The 16,608-nt window shown below is 37.5% G+C and overlaps 1 protein-coding gene across 1 annotated transcript in view; it reads left to right on the top strand.

Moving 5' to 3' along the window:
- The window catches only part of LOC106075230 (alpha-1A adrenergic receptor-like), a 112,385-nt gene that overhangs the window by 72,861 nt on the left and 22,916 nt on the right, over window positions 1-16,608 (top strand). Inside the window, exon 3 of the mRNA XM_056018288.1 lies at window positions 7,702-8,300. Within this exon, the coding sequence (XP_055874263.1) occupies window positions 7,702-8,300 (599 nt within the window). The remainder of the gene's footprint in view (window positions 1-7,701; window positions 8,301-16,608) is intronic.

Genomic DNA, 16,608 nt, shown 5'->3' with positions numbered 1-16,608 from the left:
ACATAATCTTCGTTTTTTTTTAAAAGTATTTCTATGTTTTTTTTCGTTTAATATTGACAATTTTGTTCCATCGAATAAAAAAAAACATCACTCAATGATCTTTCAAATATTTTACGTTTTAAATTTGTTTTTTTTTTTAATTTGCAAATGGCTTCACTTGGATTCTAATTAAATTGTCCACTTCTAAAGACTATGGCTTGACAAATTAACAAGCTACATTCGTTGAGAGTGTTTGATTCAAATATTGTAAAACCAAAGTTTTCCCAAGCCCGCAATCCGACGTCCGCTGTATTCTCTGCTATAGAAAACATTAAAATCTTGATACTACATTGAGAAGATCAATTAATTTTATCTCCATGGGCAATTCGCTACAGGTGCAAGCTAAGTTGGTCTCTGTCACATCCGCGTATGTCTGTAGTCTGCGTGTAATCAAAAGCGGTGGACATGTCATGGGAAAACACACAGCCCTTGACCACACTAAGTGGACAGAAGTAGTGACAATACAAGAACTCGATTTGGAGAAAGCAATGATCTCTGCGGCCAAAGAAAATGTGCAAACAGAAAAAGAGTCGCTCTTCTAGCACCCAGTAAGGCATGGGCGTAGCCAGGAAGGGTTAGGGGTTCAACCCCCCCCCCTCCCAGAAAAATGAAATCCCACCACGCAACGTTTAGTGACTGATATTTTGCTTTGATTTTGATTATTTAAGGAGAGATTTTAATACTAAACCATCACTTGCCCAGTGCAGCCAAGGGGTTTTTGAGTTTAAAACCCCCTACCAGGGAGCTTGTAGTTAAATCCCATCTTCTATAAAACAAAACCAAAAAAAAAAAATGCAAACGACAATTCCGAAATTCTAAGAGCATAGCTTACAAACTTCTGTCATGAAAAATTTCTACCAGTGGCTGTGCTCCATTAATAAAGTGCAGTGAATAGACATCTGCCGAAATTGAAAAAGACTAAATGTGGCTCAACAAAGATGGCTAAGATGGATTTTTGGAGTCACTTAGAGATCGGGTCTCAATCAAGGCAATTATTTGCCTAACTTGGAGTCGACCCCTTAGTAAGGTTGTGACAGAGCGTCGCATGAGGTTTGCGGGACATGTTTTCCGACAAAATAAATAACGCATAATAAGAGTTGCCATGACATAGAGGCCATTACGAGAAAAGCGCAAACAGGGATATCCTAGACAACTTTGCGCCACACTGTCGAGGTCCTCAGAGCAGGTGGGAAGAGGCTTAAGGCATTGCCAGTGACAGATTTTTGTGGAAGGAGCTTGCCGACAATATGCCCAACGACGCGGAATGATCTAAGTCAGTAAGAATAGCACATAAGTTTTTTGAACAAAAACTTTTTGATACCATGATAATGCACTGTAGATACCTCAGAATATGCATTTTTTAGGCTTTCAATATCGAAATAGTGCTTGGCGGTGGGGCTCACAGCGCTCCCCAGACCAACTTGCTGGAAAGGTCGGGAAGGCTACAATCTTTCCACTAACTCCAGGAAGAACCTATTCTAGGGTACAATAAACGTCTTATGAAAGAATAAAGGGTCAGAATGTATTAAAGATTAATTATATATACACACACACACACATATATATATGTTCGAGGGGGTGGACAAATCCCCCCCCCCCGAAAAAAAAACCTGGCTACGCCCATGCAGTAAGGGGCTACTTTCTTTTACATGTGATGTACGATAGGAATAAACAAGTTCTGAAATAGGGCTCTTCAAGAATAATCCTTACGGGAAAAAAACCTGTATAGGAATATTCCTTTCTGAAATAGGGCTATATCGAAGCATATCTCTCTCTATAGCCAAAGGGAAAAAAATAAATTATCTTTCAGATGACTTATAGATTTTACAACTTTAAGACGGTGACCATGTAGATGTATTAACGTAATCTCTTTGGTTTCACATGTTCTCTCTTGATATTCTATGCATGCCATTGGCACTACAGCCCTTGAAGGGCCCTGGCCTGCTCTAGCACATCTTTCCATTCTGATCTATCCTGGGCTTTACGTCTCCATACCCGTTTTCTTAGCTTTTGTAGATCCGCCTCTACATCATCAAGACACCGCACTCGTGGTCTGCTTCGGCGCCTGCCTTTTTTTGTTGTTTTGGCCGGTGAACAATCTTTACTTCCCTGTTCTCAGGCGTTAGTTCGGGTTGACCTGCCCAACGTAGTCTGTTCCCTTTTATTTCCGTCACTGTGGAGCGGTCTTCGCATAGCTGGAATATATCTTGGTTGGTGCAAGTCCTCCATCCCGTTTCCTCTGTTTATTTACATAGTAGGATGATCACCATATGTCTCTAAATCTAAGTCCCTTTAACATTCGTCTTGGTTTAAACCCAAACATAGTATTTACTTCTGTACTCTGTCAGGGTTCAAATTTATATGCTTGTTATTGTGTTTCTTGACTTGATTCCTGTGGCTCACTAGGGGTTTCACCTATACGAACCAATATTACTTGATTCTTAAATTCTTCAATTCTTAAATATTACAACTAAGAACAATTATACTTAGATACACATCAACTCCAACTCCAGATCTCGTAGAATATAACAATGATATTTTAATATCCAATATAGCTCAAATAATGCACAATAAATATTAATATTAATAAACAAACACCAGTCCAAGTAAGTAAACGTCCAACCTTCCTGGACCGGGAGCAAGACCTTACTGACTTAACACACTCTCTCGCACATTCAACGAAGACTTAATCATTCAGTCCATAACACGTGCAACACTTTGCATTCATAACAAGGGGATATAACAATCTTAACAAAATATCAGTAACATTCTTTCTCGCCGTACCTCCCACTGACATACTCCTATTCTGTGGCGTTATTCGTCTGTCTAGTTACGTCACTACTATTTTTCCCTGTCACTAAATACACACTATTTATATATAAACTAATATACTCTCTAAACTGAACCAAACCACTACATCTGGAACTGTTCTGTGCTTGGGGGCATGGGGCTGTGAGGTAAAGCGTTTTGCTTCGGAACCGAAGGGTCTAGGGTTGGAATCTTGGTGAAGACTGGGATATTTTCATGTGGCTGGCACAACGACCAACCTCATTTACGTTCTGCAACTAATGGCAAAACCTCTTCAAAAACGAAACCTAATGAAATACTCAAAAAAATGCACAATGATAAAATCACATTTGTTATTCCATTTGATAGAACAAATTCGTACAAATGCTCCATTTTCCCTACCGCCATTAGGAGATGGAATGGGTTTATCGAACCAGTCAGGAAAAACAATGATTTAGAAAACACAAAAACACCCCAATAGAGAGAAAACTATATGGAGAGCTCCCTGAGTTGGAAACCACTGCGCAGTTCATCTCAAATATTGGTCTAGTCATCTGAACTCTCCAACATAAAAAATGACAGCTAGGAAGAAGAAGAAGATACGACAAAAAGAGTTTAAGTCATGGATGAATGTGCATGACTAGATTAACACACAAAATGCGTAGGACGTAACTATCTTCTTTTTTTTTAAATAACGTTTGTAATTCATTAGATAAGATAAGAATTTATACGTACATTTAATCTACAAGTACAGAGTGCCAAAAAGAGAAACTGTGGATAACTCAATAATCGGTTATTTTAGGAAAGTCTAATGATGATATGAGTTGTAGTTCTTTGTTGTTTTTTTTTTTGTTTTTGTTTTTTTTTTAATGTGTTAAAAAAAAATCGTATTTCTTGTTTTTGTAAAATTCTCTGGGTTTTTTTTTTTCTCACTCTTTCGGACTAATTTCTGGGCCGTTATTAAAGTGTGTTTCTCCAGAGAATTACAACCATGACACCGTGCACTTTTACAGACAGACTTTGTATTCCTGTAACGACTCGGCAATTCAATAAAGTTTGTCCCCAACGGGGAGAAAAAATGTACACAAAATAATTCGTAGTCTCGACATTCTTTTCCTTCCCTGTGTTTCTCTCTCGACTTTTTTCGCCCATCTCACATTACGAGATTCTCGCCACCATGATGAGACGAGCAACAGTAGTGTTTGCTTCTTTATAGACACATTAGCGTTCAGCTTTTTATTGTCTTTTGTTTTGGCGGGGATTCATTTGGCGGGAGCTGAAAATCTGAATACCACTGTTTCTGGTATTAATCTTTTGAAAATGCTTACCATTGTTTGCAAAATCTGGTGTCAGCAGAAAGAAACAGAATTAGAAAAAAATAGACAAAGTTGCCATTGTTTACAGAGAGATAGAGTACTCATGCTGTCTCCAGCCGTAATGGGTTCGTCCTATTTGTGTCACTTCAGTTGTTTTATTATTTCAAGCTTCAATAAATATCCTTATGTAACAACTTTGGAATGTTTTGAATGTTTAAAGATTTCATTTCCGTCGAAAGTGTTTGTTCAGTTCTGAGGCGTCTTCCTGGCGCCCATTTGTCTAAAAAGGTCACGTGCGTTTGCAAGTTCTTAAGCATGCGTCCTCAACAGGTGCTATTCTAAGACTATTCTTATTCGAGAAGATTGAGCCGAACACTCTCCAGTTGTCACAGCGTCGTTTAAGGAGATAAACTTGTGTTGTATTTCCTTCTGACATACGAACTCAATAAGGAAGGCGAAGTGGTTGAGTGGTAAAGCGCTAGGCTTCCGAACCGTAGGTCCTGGGTTCGAATCCTGGTGAAGACAGGGACTTTTGGTATCTTTAGGGCGCCTTTGAGTCCATCCAGCTTTAATGAGTACCTAACATTACTTGGGGAAAAGTAAAGGCGGTGGGTCTTTGTGCTGGCCACATGACATCTCTCGGTAACAGTGGGCCAAAAAAAAAACAGATGACCTTTACATCATCAGCCCCATAGATCGCAAGATACAATAAAATGACACAGTAGACATAATTTTTTTGAGATTAATTCTTTCAAACTCGAGCTTGAAACAATAAATATAGATAAAATACAATGGACCTCATTTACCAATCGTAAATAAGCACATTTAGTCACGTCATAATATTGATAAAACAATGAAAAATACGTATCACGTGACAGATTTTATGGATTACATAATTTGTATAGAAGATAAATAGAATCGCGTGGCTAAATGTTGTTTGTTTACGATTGGTGAATGAGGTCCATTTAGATACATGGTACAGAACGTCAGGGATGATTAATTAGACTAACTTACAATTTAATTTAAACTAGCTGCATCTCTGACACTGATTTATTTACTGTCTTTAACTGTCTACAAAAACTTTAACTACATTTCTTCTATGTCGTTCGGGTACCAGATTTAAGATATATATATATTTCTTTTTTTTGGCAACAAAATAGGTGCCAATACTCAGTAATTAGGTACTGGTACTCAGTGATGGACTGCCTAGCTTTTAACTACTAATAAATTAATAATAAACGTTAAAATACAAGAAAAGTAAAAATAATTTCCCCCACATTAAAAAATTTGCCAGTACGCCGTGCAGATGCGTACCGTCACAAAAATGCAGTATATATATATATATATATGGCTCCTTTTGTCTCGAAAGACAATGGATGCTCCCAGAAGTTCCGGGTCACATACCTGTGCCAAAAGTGATGGGGACAAATGTGACCCGTGCGTCATGGTTACTCTCTCGACCCTGCTGATGTGATCCAAAGGTACGCTTCGTATTACAGGTGGCACCAACTCAGCTGAAGAGGCTGCCGGTGGGAATGTCGTAGTTGATACATCCACCGCCTAAGTGGCTTCACTCCTGATTTTTGCTCGAGGTTGTCTCCAGAAGCCTCAGTACCGCAAGGCAGCGGGGGTTTGAAGTCAGAGTGCACTCTCCTAGATGAATTGCCTTACAAAGCCTGACGAGTTCCATCTGCCCGAAGCTCCCGGTTTTATGGCGCCAGGTATCCGCCTTTACCCCTTCACCTGTTAGTAAGAGCAGTTTCGCCGGACTTAGTATCTAAGCCACACCACCAGGCCAGGTGGTGAACTTGTCAGAAGCTATTAGAAACGCATGTCGTTAGGGGTATTTTATAGACAATGGGAGCTTATCCCCAATGAACCCCCCACCCCCCTTGCCGTGACAACCTTTGAAACACGGTTTCAAGTTTAGACTAGGAAGTATATTATCTTCAACTCTTAAGGAACATCCGAAACGTAAAACTTTTTTCTTTTTTTTTTTTGCAGTAGGGGATAGCCGGGGGGGAGGGGGGGAGGGGGATACTCGAATTCGGTACGATTGTAATCACATAAAGTATGTCTAGAATAATCTAGATATGCATAAATAAGTAATAGTAAGATAAATACAAACAGATTTTTTAAAAAGTAAATTATTCATTTTCTACCTTGCGATCTATAGGTCCGATGATGTAAATATCATATTTTTCTGAGTCCATACAACTATAATGGGTACCTGACATTATTTTAGGAAAGTAAATGTGTTACATCGATGTGATGGCTACATGACACTTTCGTTAACCGTCGGCCATAGATACCATAGCACAATTGATAATTACATAGAAAAAAAAATAATCTTATACGCAACATAAATACTACACCATTATAAAACTCGACATTAGAAAACATTGGCATTTATAAAGTTAATGTATGTCCGTCTCTTTCGCTCGCCCAGACTTTCAAATTTCGTCTGGTGTCAGGCTGCACGGACAGAATTTTGCATTTACATTTAGTTTGAAATCCAGTTCTAACCCAACAAAACCCCCAGTCTGGCTGTATAAAGTGACACCTCGTATCAATGTCACGGACTGGAAAAGTCCCACAACTCCTTATAATTCTACCACACAAGTGGGTTGTGTTCCTTTTCAGTACTCCATTTGCAAAAATTAGCTGTCGTAGGAATTCAAACAGAAAATTCCCTTGTAAAACATAAAGTCTAATTACAATGTCACTTTACGTGCTTGGTGTAATTTGATGACTAGATCTATATATCAGACTATTTTTTTTAATGTTCCTCTATTCAGCTTGCAAATTCAAAAGAATTTCTAGCTATTTCGCCACGCTAGGAAAACTAGTTTGACCGTTAAAATTTTTCAAAGTTAAAAGGGACTAACTGGAGTTTATATATAGAGTTACCTCACGTAACTTTACAGGCGAAAAAAAAGAGAGGGGGGGGGAACAACAAGTAGTATTCACCCGTCACTAAATGGCAAGCCAGATCTAACGATTGTGACGAAGAATGAAGTCATGGTAAGATCACTCTATAAGTCGGACTAGAATTACCTCACGTAACTTTAGAGGCGAAAAAAAAAGAGGGGGAGGGGAGAACAAGTAATCTACTCTGTATTCACCCATCACTTAATATTACAAAAATATCAAGGTATATACTGTAATGACCTCATTCACCAATCGTAAACACACAACATTTAGTCACGTGATCTTATTAATAAAACAACGAAAAAAAATTGTCACGTGACAACCATCATGAATTAACCATGAGATTGTAAATTATATAGAAGAGATAGAGTCCCACGTGGCTAAATGTTGTTTGTGTACGATTGGTGAATGAGGTCCATTAGATGTATACATTGTTGTAATTAAGATTTTTTCGGCTTTAGGGGTGGAGTTAATGGGCGGGTGGATGGTATATTTTGATCTTTACCTATATTAAGAGCAAAGCTACATTAAGGAAGAAGTGTCTTTAAAAAATTATAGTTTATTTATATATATATTTATATTGTCTATTGATTTTAACTAACTTTCACTATCTGCTCTATTTGTTTAGGTATATTGGAGTTACTCGCCCCTTGCAACATGCTCGGATAATGCGTCATACAAGAGCGGTCTACATAATTATATTGGTATGGCTCCTTTCTATGGCCATATCAGTGGCGCCACTAATCGGGTGGAAGGAAGAGGGCGACCCAGACCCAAGGGTTTGCACAGTGACCACCCAGCCAGGATATGTCCTCTTCTCCGTGGCCGGATCCTTCTACATCCCCTGCCTGATCATCTTGATAGTTTACTTTCGAATCTATCAGGAGACAGTGAAATACACCAAGTGTCTACTGTCCGGCGCCAAACTCTCCAAAGTGGATGAGGAAAACGTCGTGTCCCTCCGAATCCACACCGGCAGGCTGGCCGCGACTGACGCCAGGAGGGACAGCAATCCGCCGGACACGGCCGACGACGACAGCGCGCCGGACGGGGGCATACCGCAGCAGCTCTTGAAGAAGGATATTGGTTGCAAGAGAAACAGCCGCTTGACTTTCTCCAACAAAGTGGCCAAGTTTAAGAGGGAGAAGAAAGCCGCTAAAACTTTGGGGATAGTTGTCGGAGTCTTTATTACCTGTTGGTTACCGTTCTTTGTTATCTTACCTTTAGGTAAGTACACTTTCACTAACAGATTACTAATTATTATATTATTATTATGTTAGAAATGAACGAGTATTTATTCTCTGGGAGGAAAAAAAAACAACATGTTCAAACTTTTTACCAGATAGACAAAGAGAGACTATATAAGCTTTTTACAAAAGGAAAATTTTTTGCATCTCTGGTTTACAAACTTTGTTATAGCCATGATCAGACATTTATGATATTTTGGAAGAGTATCTTCTGTACTCTTCATACGCCAATGTAAAACGTCAGTTTACCTCACAAGGTGATTTGCGGTGGCTGAGCGGTAAGGCGCTTTGCTTCCGAACCGGCGGTCCCCGGTTCGAAACCTGGTGAAGACTGGGATTTTTTATTTTTTGAGATATTTGGAGACTCTTGAGTCCATCCAGCTCAACTGGGTACCTGACACTAGTTCGGAAAAAGTAAAGCTGGTTTGTCGTTGTACTGGCCACATGACACCCTTCTTGACGTTGGCCACAGAAACGGATGACCTTTTACATCATCTGTTCTGTAGATCACATGGTCTAAAAGGGGAACTTTATTTTACTTTACTACCTCACGAGGCTTACTATATCAGAGCAATATCACATTTCTTAGTCTAAGAAAACATTAATCTTATACTTTTTGATTTATCATAAAAACGTGTCACGTGGTGTAGGCATCAAGGTCCCAAAGGAAATGTAAAAAAAAAGAATTTTCTCTATACACTGGCCTCTCAAAGCTTCGAGTTTCTACATAGATAATTAAATTAATGAAAGGGAGATAATCTGTTTCTGGTAACAAGCATTTCAAGCTTCATGTCAAGTTTATTAGACTTTTTATTGAATTTGGATTATGCATTGTTTTGTTGCCTGGCATATAGTAAGTATTCACTATTTAAATATTTTTTATAAGGATTAAATTATTTTATGTCGCAAAGAAGATTTTTGTTATTTTTTTACCTTACCATGGATCTCCTGCACACATCGAACATTGGGTCATCACATTTAATTTCTGAAAATAGCACTGTACCTACCGCCCTATCCCATTGTAATAAAAAGCTCTAAAAAGCTATCAATAGCGTGATGTAAAAAAATGTACATTAAAACCACTTACTTAAACACAAAAATGAGAGTTGTTTGAAACTTGTTTGGTCCGTTTTACTTTTATCCGTACGGTCGTTGGACTTTTATTGGCTCTAGCTAATGGATTTCACTTTCATGTGTCTTAATATCATTAGCCTCAGCCTCAAGCACAATGATGTTGAACGCCTCACTAATTATTATTGGTCATCGTTGATGTCCGTCTGAATGACGGACATGACGATGTTAATGCGACATGTAAAGGTCACCGCTGGTCGTCGAAGTGAATTCCCTTTCATGATCACACCTTTGAAGCTACTGCCTCGACCAGCAAAAAAAAAACTTGTCAAACTCAACCTGCAATTTAAAAAGAAATGAAACAGAAACATTTTGCATTTGAATAAAGAGCACACTTTGGGGCTAATTTTGCTACAGTTGTATAAGTTATCTTACTTTTCAGTCAAACTTTAGCTTTTACAAAGCTTATATCAATCTTTATTTTCCATTTTCCATTCTCGGATCAAGTTAAAACTTTATTCATTGATCCTGACAACACATGAATCAAGCAAAAAAAAACGACCAATTAGTTATTAATTATTTTGTTTAATATCATAATTAGGGGAATAAATGCTACTTGATGAGAAATGCGTGCGTATATATGGATGTAATCCACTTATAGCTATAAGGCAAGTTTTTTCACCTTTTATCCATTCTCAGATCAAGTTGAAATTTTGCATAATTATTTCTAGTCGATGACAATACAAGAATTAATCCAAAAAATAAACAATTAGTTAATAATTTCTTACTAATTATTAAATTGTGAATTATATAGAAGAAACGGAGCTAATCACGATGATTTTCAGATAAATGGCAGTAAATAGCGGTTGTTTCCCTTAGATAAGCTTTGATTTTGTTTTTTAAGAATTCTTTTTTTTCCTTCTATTGCTTGTTATGAAATGGTCATCTAAATTTGTCTTCACATAAATTGTTCAAATAGTTTGCCAAAAAAAAACAACAAAAGCAACACTCATTGTTTAATTGTTGCCATAGATATCGGCGGGCATATTTCTTTTTATGTTTCATTTTTATCATGTTGTATAAAAATGTTGACTGTAAATTTCCGATTAATACCGAGTAGTATCGAATTAATGACAAAGTGGCATTTTTACAATTGAGTATGTCATAAGCTACAATATGGGAGTAAATACTAACACTGGCGGATCCAGGGGGGGGCGGTAGGGGCGGACGAACTTTAGTATAGAATTCGCACAATTTGTGTACGAATTTATGACTTGTGTTAATAATATATACTAATTCTTTATATTTCAACCTATTTTTAGATTATTGCACCCCCCCCAACTCTAGTATGTTGGCCGATTAGGTGGGGCCGGGAGGGGTCGATGGCATCAATCCCGCCCCCCCCCCCCTCCGTTCCATATATATGTTGTACGCACATTAATGCATAGGGTTAGGGTTTACTGGGCGTTAGGGTTAGGGTTTGAAACCCCCCATGCTCCAGATATCTAGATCCGCTAGTGTATACTAGGGGGAAAACTTAATGAAGCTAATAATAAAACTGGCGAAATAATACGTTTTTCTTTTTAATGATATTTGATATTTGATTACAATTTTGTCACAAAAAAAAACAACTTAAAACATATTTTAGAAAGCGGTTTTAACAATAAATATTACTGTTGCGTAAAAACGAATTGTTGCTCCAATCATTTCTTAGCGAATGATCGATATCGAAGACCGAAAAACGTCGATTTCTTGTCCAGGGATAACTCCCCCTTAAAAATGGATTGGAATCAATACATTTAAAATGTTTATCTTCTGAAATATCGGGGCGCTAAGCAGAGTACTCTCTAACAGATTTGTACTCTTTCTGATTAAATTTTTTTCTGACGTAATTCAGTAGTCTGTTAATAGTCTGATAATATGTTGAAGTCAAGCTGACATAATTTCTCCTGGAGAGGGGGGGGGGATAACAACAACAACAAATTTCAGAGCTGTTGTGATCTTTTGACCTTGAGCGTCCTTGGAGACGTAAAGGTGCAGGTCATCTCGTCTGCTTTTGTAGTGATCTTTTGACCTTGAGCGTCCTTGGAGACGTAAAGGTGCAGGTCATCTCGTCTGCTTTTGTTGTGTTGAGCATATCACAACAACAAAGCGTCGTTTGACATTCAATCAGAACTACTTCAATAAAAACTCTCAACTAGCACGTTATTTTGTGAGCTGTATCGTGACCTCCGTGTCGAAGGCGCCGGCTGTATCAGGTCAGGGGGCGCGGTGGCTGAGTGGTCTAACGGTTGACTTTTGAACCTTGGGTTCTGGGTTCGAATCAGAGTGAAAACTGTGTTTTTGAATTTCGGGATTTTTAGGGCTCCCCTGAGTCCACCTAACTCTGATGGGAAAAGTAATGGTGGTTGGTCGTTGTGCTGGCAACATGACACTCTGCTCGATAAAAGGCGTTAAAAAGATTATACCACCATTTCAGCCAAGATAACAAACAAAATAATTAATGACCAATTATTAATTAACTAATTTGTTATTTTTTTATATTGATTCTTGAGTTGTCAGATAAAAGAAATAATTTTTCAAAATTTCAGCTTGATCCGAAATTGGGTGTGGGAGAATTTGGAGAAATAACGTGTACACACTTTTTATCAGACAGACGCACAGTTGATATAAGCTTTGTAAGAATAGGAAGACACTATGGAAACACTAGATAACTCTACAATCTGTCCACTAGCAGAGTGGTTACCGTGTTGGCTTGAGAAACATGAGAATGCTTGAGCCATGAGTTCACATTCAGGGTCTTCCACCTTTTTCCTTAATTTTTATAAATGCTTTTTTATTATTATTCTCGATCTATTACAAATTTAATAGCATGACTGATCCAAACTAATTGATACAAGTAAACTAATTGATACAAGTACGCTTCAATTTCATATTTTTTACTGATTCATCAAATGTAATCGACAATGAATAAATGTGCAAAGTTTTAACTTGATCTGAGAATGGGAATTGGGAGAAATAATGTGTAAAACATTCCACCAAGACAGACAGAGAGACGGAGTGTCTTGAAATGAGCTTGGTAAAAACATATTTCTAAATGATTTTGTGATAAATTGTATTCATTTACTATATATTTACTATGTGGCCAAATTGTAACAATGTACATATATTTATAATGGGATAACTTAAATCCTTAAAGCTACGTAGCAAGTAGTTTAAATCAATCTTGAACTAACTCAAAAAACCTTCTTTTCTGTTTGTTCCACAAGCTCCTACTGGGCCAGAACTTTTCTATTCTTATTGTTATAATGAAACCTCATAAATAGTCATGAGAATGATTGTACATCACAAATCGGTATTAATAAAACATGACTCCTCAGAGAATGAATGATTTGTACATAGTGTGCGGGGCAGTACATTCGGGTGTACTGTCAGTGTGCAGATGTACAAACACACCAGCAGACAGGCAATCAGTCTTTATTATTTCTTAAATTGACCAACTGATGAAATCTTGGCGAGTTCCCGAGGCGTGGGGCTTACATGACTCAAGACAAGCTCGTCCCCAGGGACCGAAGCTCAGTAAATCGTCCTAGTCAAGGAGGATTGTGATACAGTCTGGGGAGGTTATGGAGAATAGGGGAAAGGAGGGAGGGGTGTCCTGAAACAGGAGGGAGGTCTAGAATTATTTCAGAAATGGGGGACAGTATAAAAAAAAAATGGATGAAGAGATGAAATTTGGTGAAGATTTAAAATAGGAATTTTTCTTACAAGTCAAGAAACAGTGTTATCTCAAGACTACTGATGTGATGTACTAACTAGATTTTACTTGGTTACCTCCCGCTTTCTTTTGAATTTCTTTCACGTTCTTTTCTATGAATATATTCTTTCTCTTTCTCTCTCTCTTTCTCTCTGTAAGTATGTGTGTTTGTGACGGAGGTATATGTATTTTGTAATTGTGTTTTTTTTACCAAAATAATAATAATAATAATACGTTTTGACGACTTAGGGCATGAGATTCGCCAATGGGAAGAAAAAACACTCCACTGAAAATTCCCGGCTTTATTAGATGGGGACAACATTGACAAGGCTGCGTCCTTAACATGGCTCAAAGCAGGTCATCTCTATCCTGAAACTGAAGACTTTGTTACAGCAATACAGGACAGAGTAATTAGGACAAAAAATTACGAGAAACATATCCTAAAACTCAATATTGTTGACAAATGCCGAACATGTGGAAATGTGGGGGAGTCAATTGAACACATAATGGCAGGATGTTCAGCCCTATCAGAATCTGACTACCTAGGTCGCCATAACCAAGTTGCAAAGCTAATACACCAGCACTTGGCTTTGACACACAATTTGATCGGTAAGGATACTCTTCCTTAATACGAATACTCACCACAAGAGGCTCACGAGTCTACGGATCCATCTACTGTACTGGGATAGGCCTATTTTGACTGACAAACTGTAGATTTTAATCTCCCTGATTTGCTGCTCATCGATAAAAAAGAAAAAGCCGCTACTTATTGACATCGCCGTACCACTATCTCATAATTTTAAAAAAAAAGTGAGCTGGAAAAACAACGAAAATATGGGAACCTAGGCTTGGAGATTAAGCGTTTATGGAAATTATCTAAAACAACAATATACCTCATTGTAATATCAACCGAGGGGATAATAAATAACAAATGACCTCACAGATACATTTAAGGCCCTTGGCATTCCTAGGAACATTCTCGTTGCCTGTCAGAGGGCGGTACTTCTGCAGACCTGCCACATCACTAGAAAATTCGTCGGTGGAAACTGTTAAAGGGACTACGATGAATTTTGTTTCCCTTTAATGAAACTCGACCCTGGCGAAGCGGATCTGCTGTTCATCGATAAAAAAGAAAAAACCGCTACCATTATCGATATCGCCGTACCACTGTCTCATAATTTAAGAAAAACTGAGATAGAAAAACAAAGAAAATATGGGAACCTAGGCTTGGAGATTAAGCGTCTATGGAAATTGTCCAAAATAACAATATACCCCATTGTTATATCAACCGAGGGGATAATAACAACTGACCTCACAGACACCTTCAAGGCCCTTAACATTCCTAGGAACATCTTCGTTGCCTGTCAGAGGGCGGTACTGCTGCAGACCTGCCACATCACCAGAAAATTCCTCAGTGGAAACTGTTAAAGGGACTACGATGAATTTTGTTTCTCTTTAGCGAAACTCGACCCTGGCAGCGCCAGAGAATGACTACTCGTTCATTTCTAACATAATAATAATAATAATCGTTATTCCCCGTAAGGAAATTTATCTTACAATATGTGCATTACACCAAACAAAACATTATAACTTTAGAAAACCAAAATATACATACACACCAGACTCATAATTTATATGTGAAAAGTTTATATCGGATAGTTGAATTGTATTTAACGACTCCATTTCGAAGGAGACAAATGAGTTTTGTGTCTGTTTATCTTTGCTGTCGGTATTTTATATCTTTATTGCAATAACAATCACAAAATCCAGACCCAAAGGATGATTATTTTATTTCTAGAATTTTTTTATCTTTTTTCTGAATGTTTTTCACAAACAGCTGCCCGAATAGGGTTTGTTTTTGCCAATGACTTTACCAGCAGCATTTAGGATTGTATGAAGTTTATTTTGTATTTTCAATGTTCAGATTTCCATATCAACGGATACCGATTCCAGTAAGATAAATGTTACGTTGGATCAAACATGTGCCTTTAATATTTAAGAGTTAGATATTACACTAAATAAAATCTCGACAACGTTTTTCGTTTGACATCATTGGCCTCCTTCAGTCGTAGAACCACTATGGTTCATCTCAGAGCACACTTCCTCATGTGGCTGTGGAGTCCTATTTTGGAGAGACACTCCCGTCCACAGATAGCGCAGGTTAAGGTGGCTTTTGCTTCTGTGGTAGAGGAGCTGGCCGGTTTTTCGGATTGTACGTTTTTCTTCCTGAGCTGAGTCCCATGTACTTTCACTGTCCATAGCTTTCTTGGACACTGTCTCTCTCCGTTTGACAAGGGAAATAATATAAAAAGATGATCCTAATTCTATTGAGATTCTACGTTCTTATTTTTCAGATTTTTTTTCTTGGTTACTTCCCTTTCTTGGTTTTCTTCTTCCATTCTGTCACATGACTATGTTGTCTTTTATTGTCTTACATTTCAGCATCAACCGTGGCTCATCTTGAAGTTCAGTTATGTAATAGAGAAGACTTCTTACCACGCAGTAACGTTAATACTTCCCAATAGGTCTGGTCCTTTATAGATCCAAAATAATTACACACACACACACACGCGCGCATATATATATATATATATATATATATATATATATATATATATATATATATATATATATATATATATTTATATATATTGTTAAGACCTCTGCGCGGTGTTGATTCTTGACAATCTGTCTAGTGTAGATCTGACTGTAGGTAACGCTGAACTCAACACTTCAGTAACACCGGCGAAAGGCCGAAACAATCAAATAGGTAGTCGACGCTGATATGTTGTTTTACAAATATGTTTAATACTCAAAACGGGAATCGTCCGATGTCAATAATGTCGTACTCAAGTCTACTACTCTACAACAAGCGTCCTCCTTCTAGCGTCGTTTAGAGCGTTCTTATTTTTAAAAGATCTGTCACGTCACTTGTCGCTAATTAAAACTTTACCCTATTCCCGAAACAAATAACTAATTCCTAACTACTTCCTAATCATGTCATAACAATATATATATATATATATATATATATATATATATATATATATATATATATATATATATATATATATATATATATATATATATATATATATATATATATATATATATATATATATCTGGAGGCAATGCAGTAATTAGCCCACAAATCGCGGGAAATACTGCATTCCTCACTAATCTTCGGACTCGAAGACTCGAAGACAAACCTTAATATTATATATATATATATACAGAGAGAAAGAGAGTTTGATAGATAGACAGATAGATAGATACATACATAGATCATAGCTAGATAAATAGACCATAGATAGATATATAGATACATAGATAGATGCATAAAGACAAATGTACTATTAGAGTATGGAATGTATTGCCTGAGCAAGCCAGGAAAACCAGTGACTTGGCAGAATTTAGGTCATTGGTTAACATGCATGACAAAATGCAAGACGCGTAGGAT

Source organism: Biomphalaria glabrata, chromosome 1, assembly GCF_947242115.1.
Source record: "Biomphalaria glabrata chromosome 1, xgBioGlab47.1, whole genome shotgun sequence".
NCBI lineage: Eukaryota > Metazoa > Mollusca > Gastropoda > Planorbidae > Biomphalaria > Biomphalaria glabrata.
This window is presented reverse-complemented; position numbering and strand designations above follow the sequence as displayed.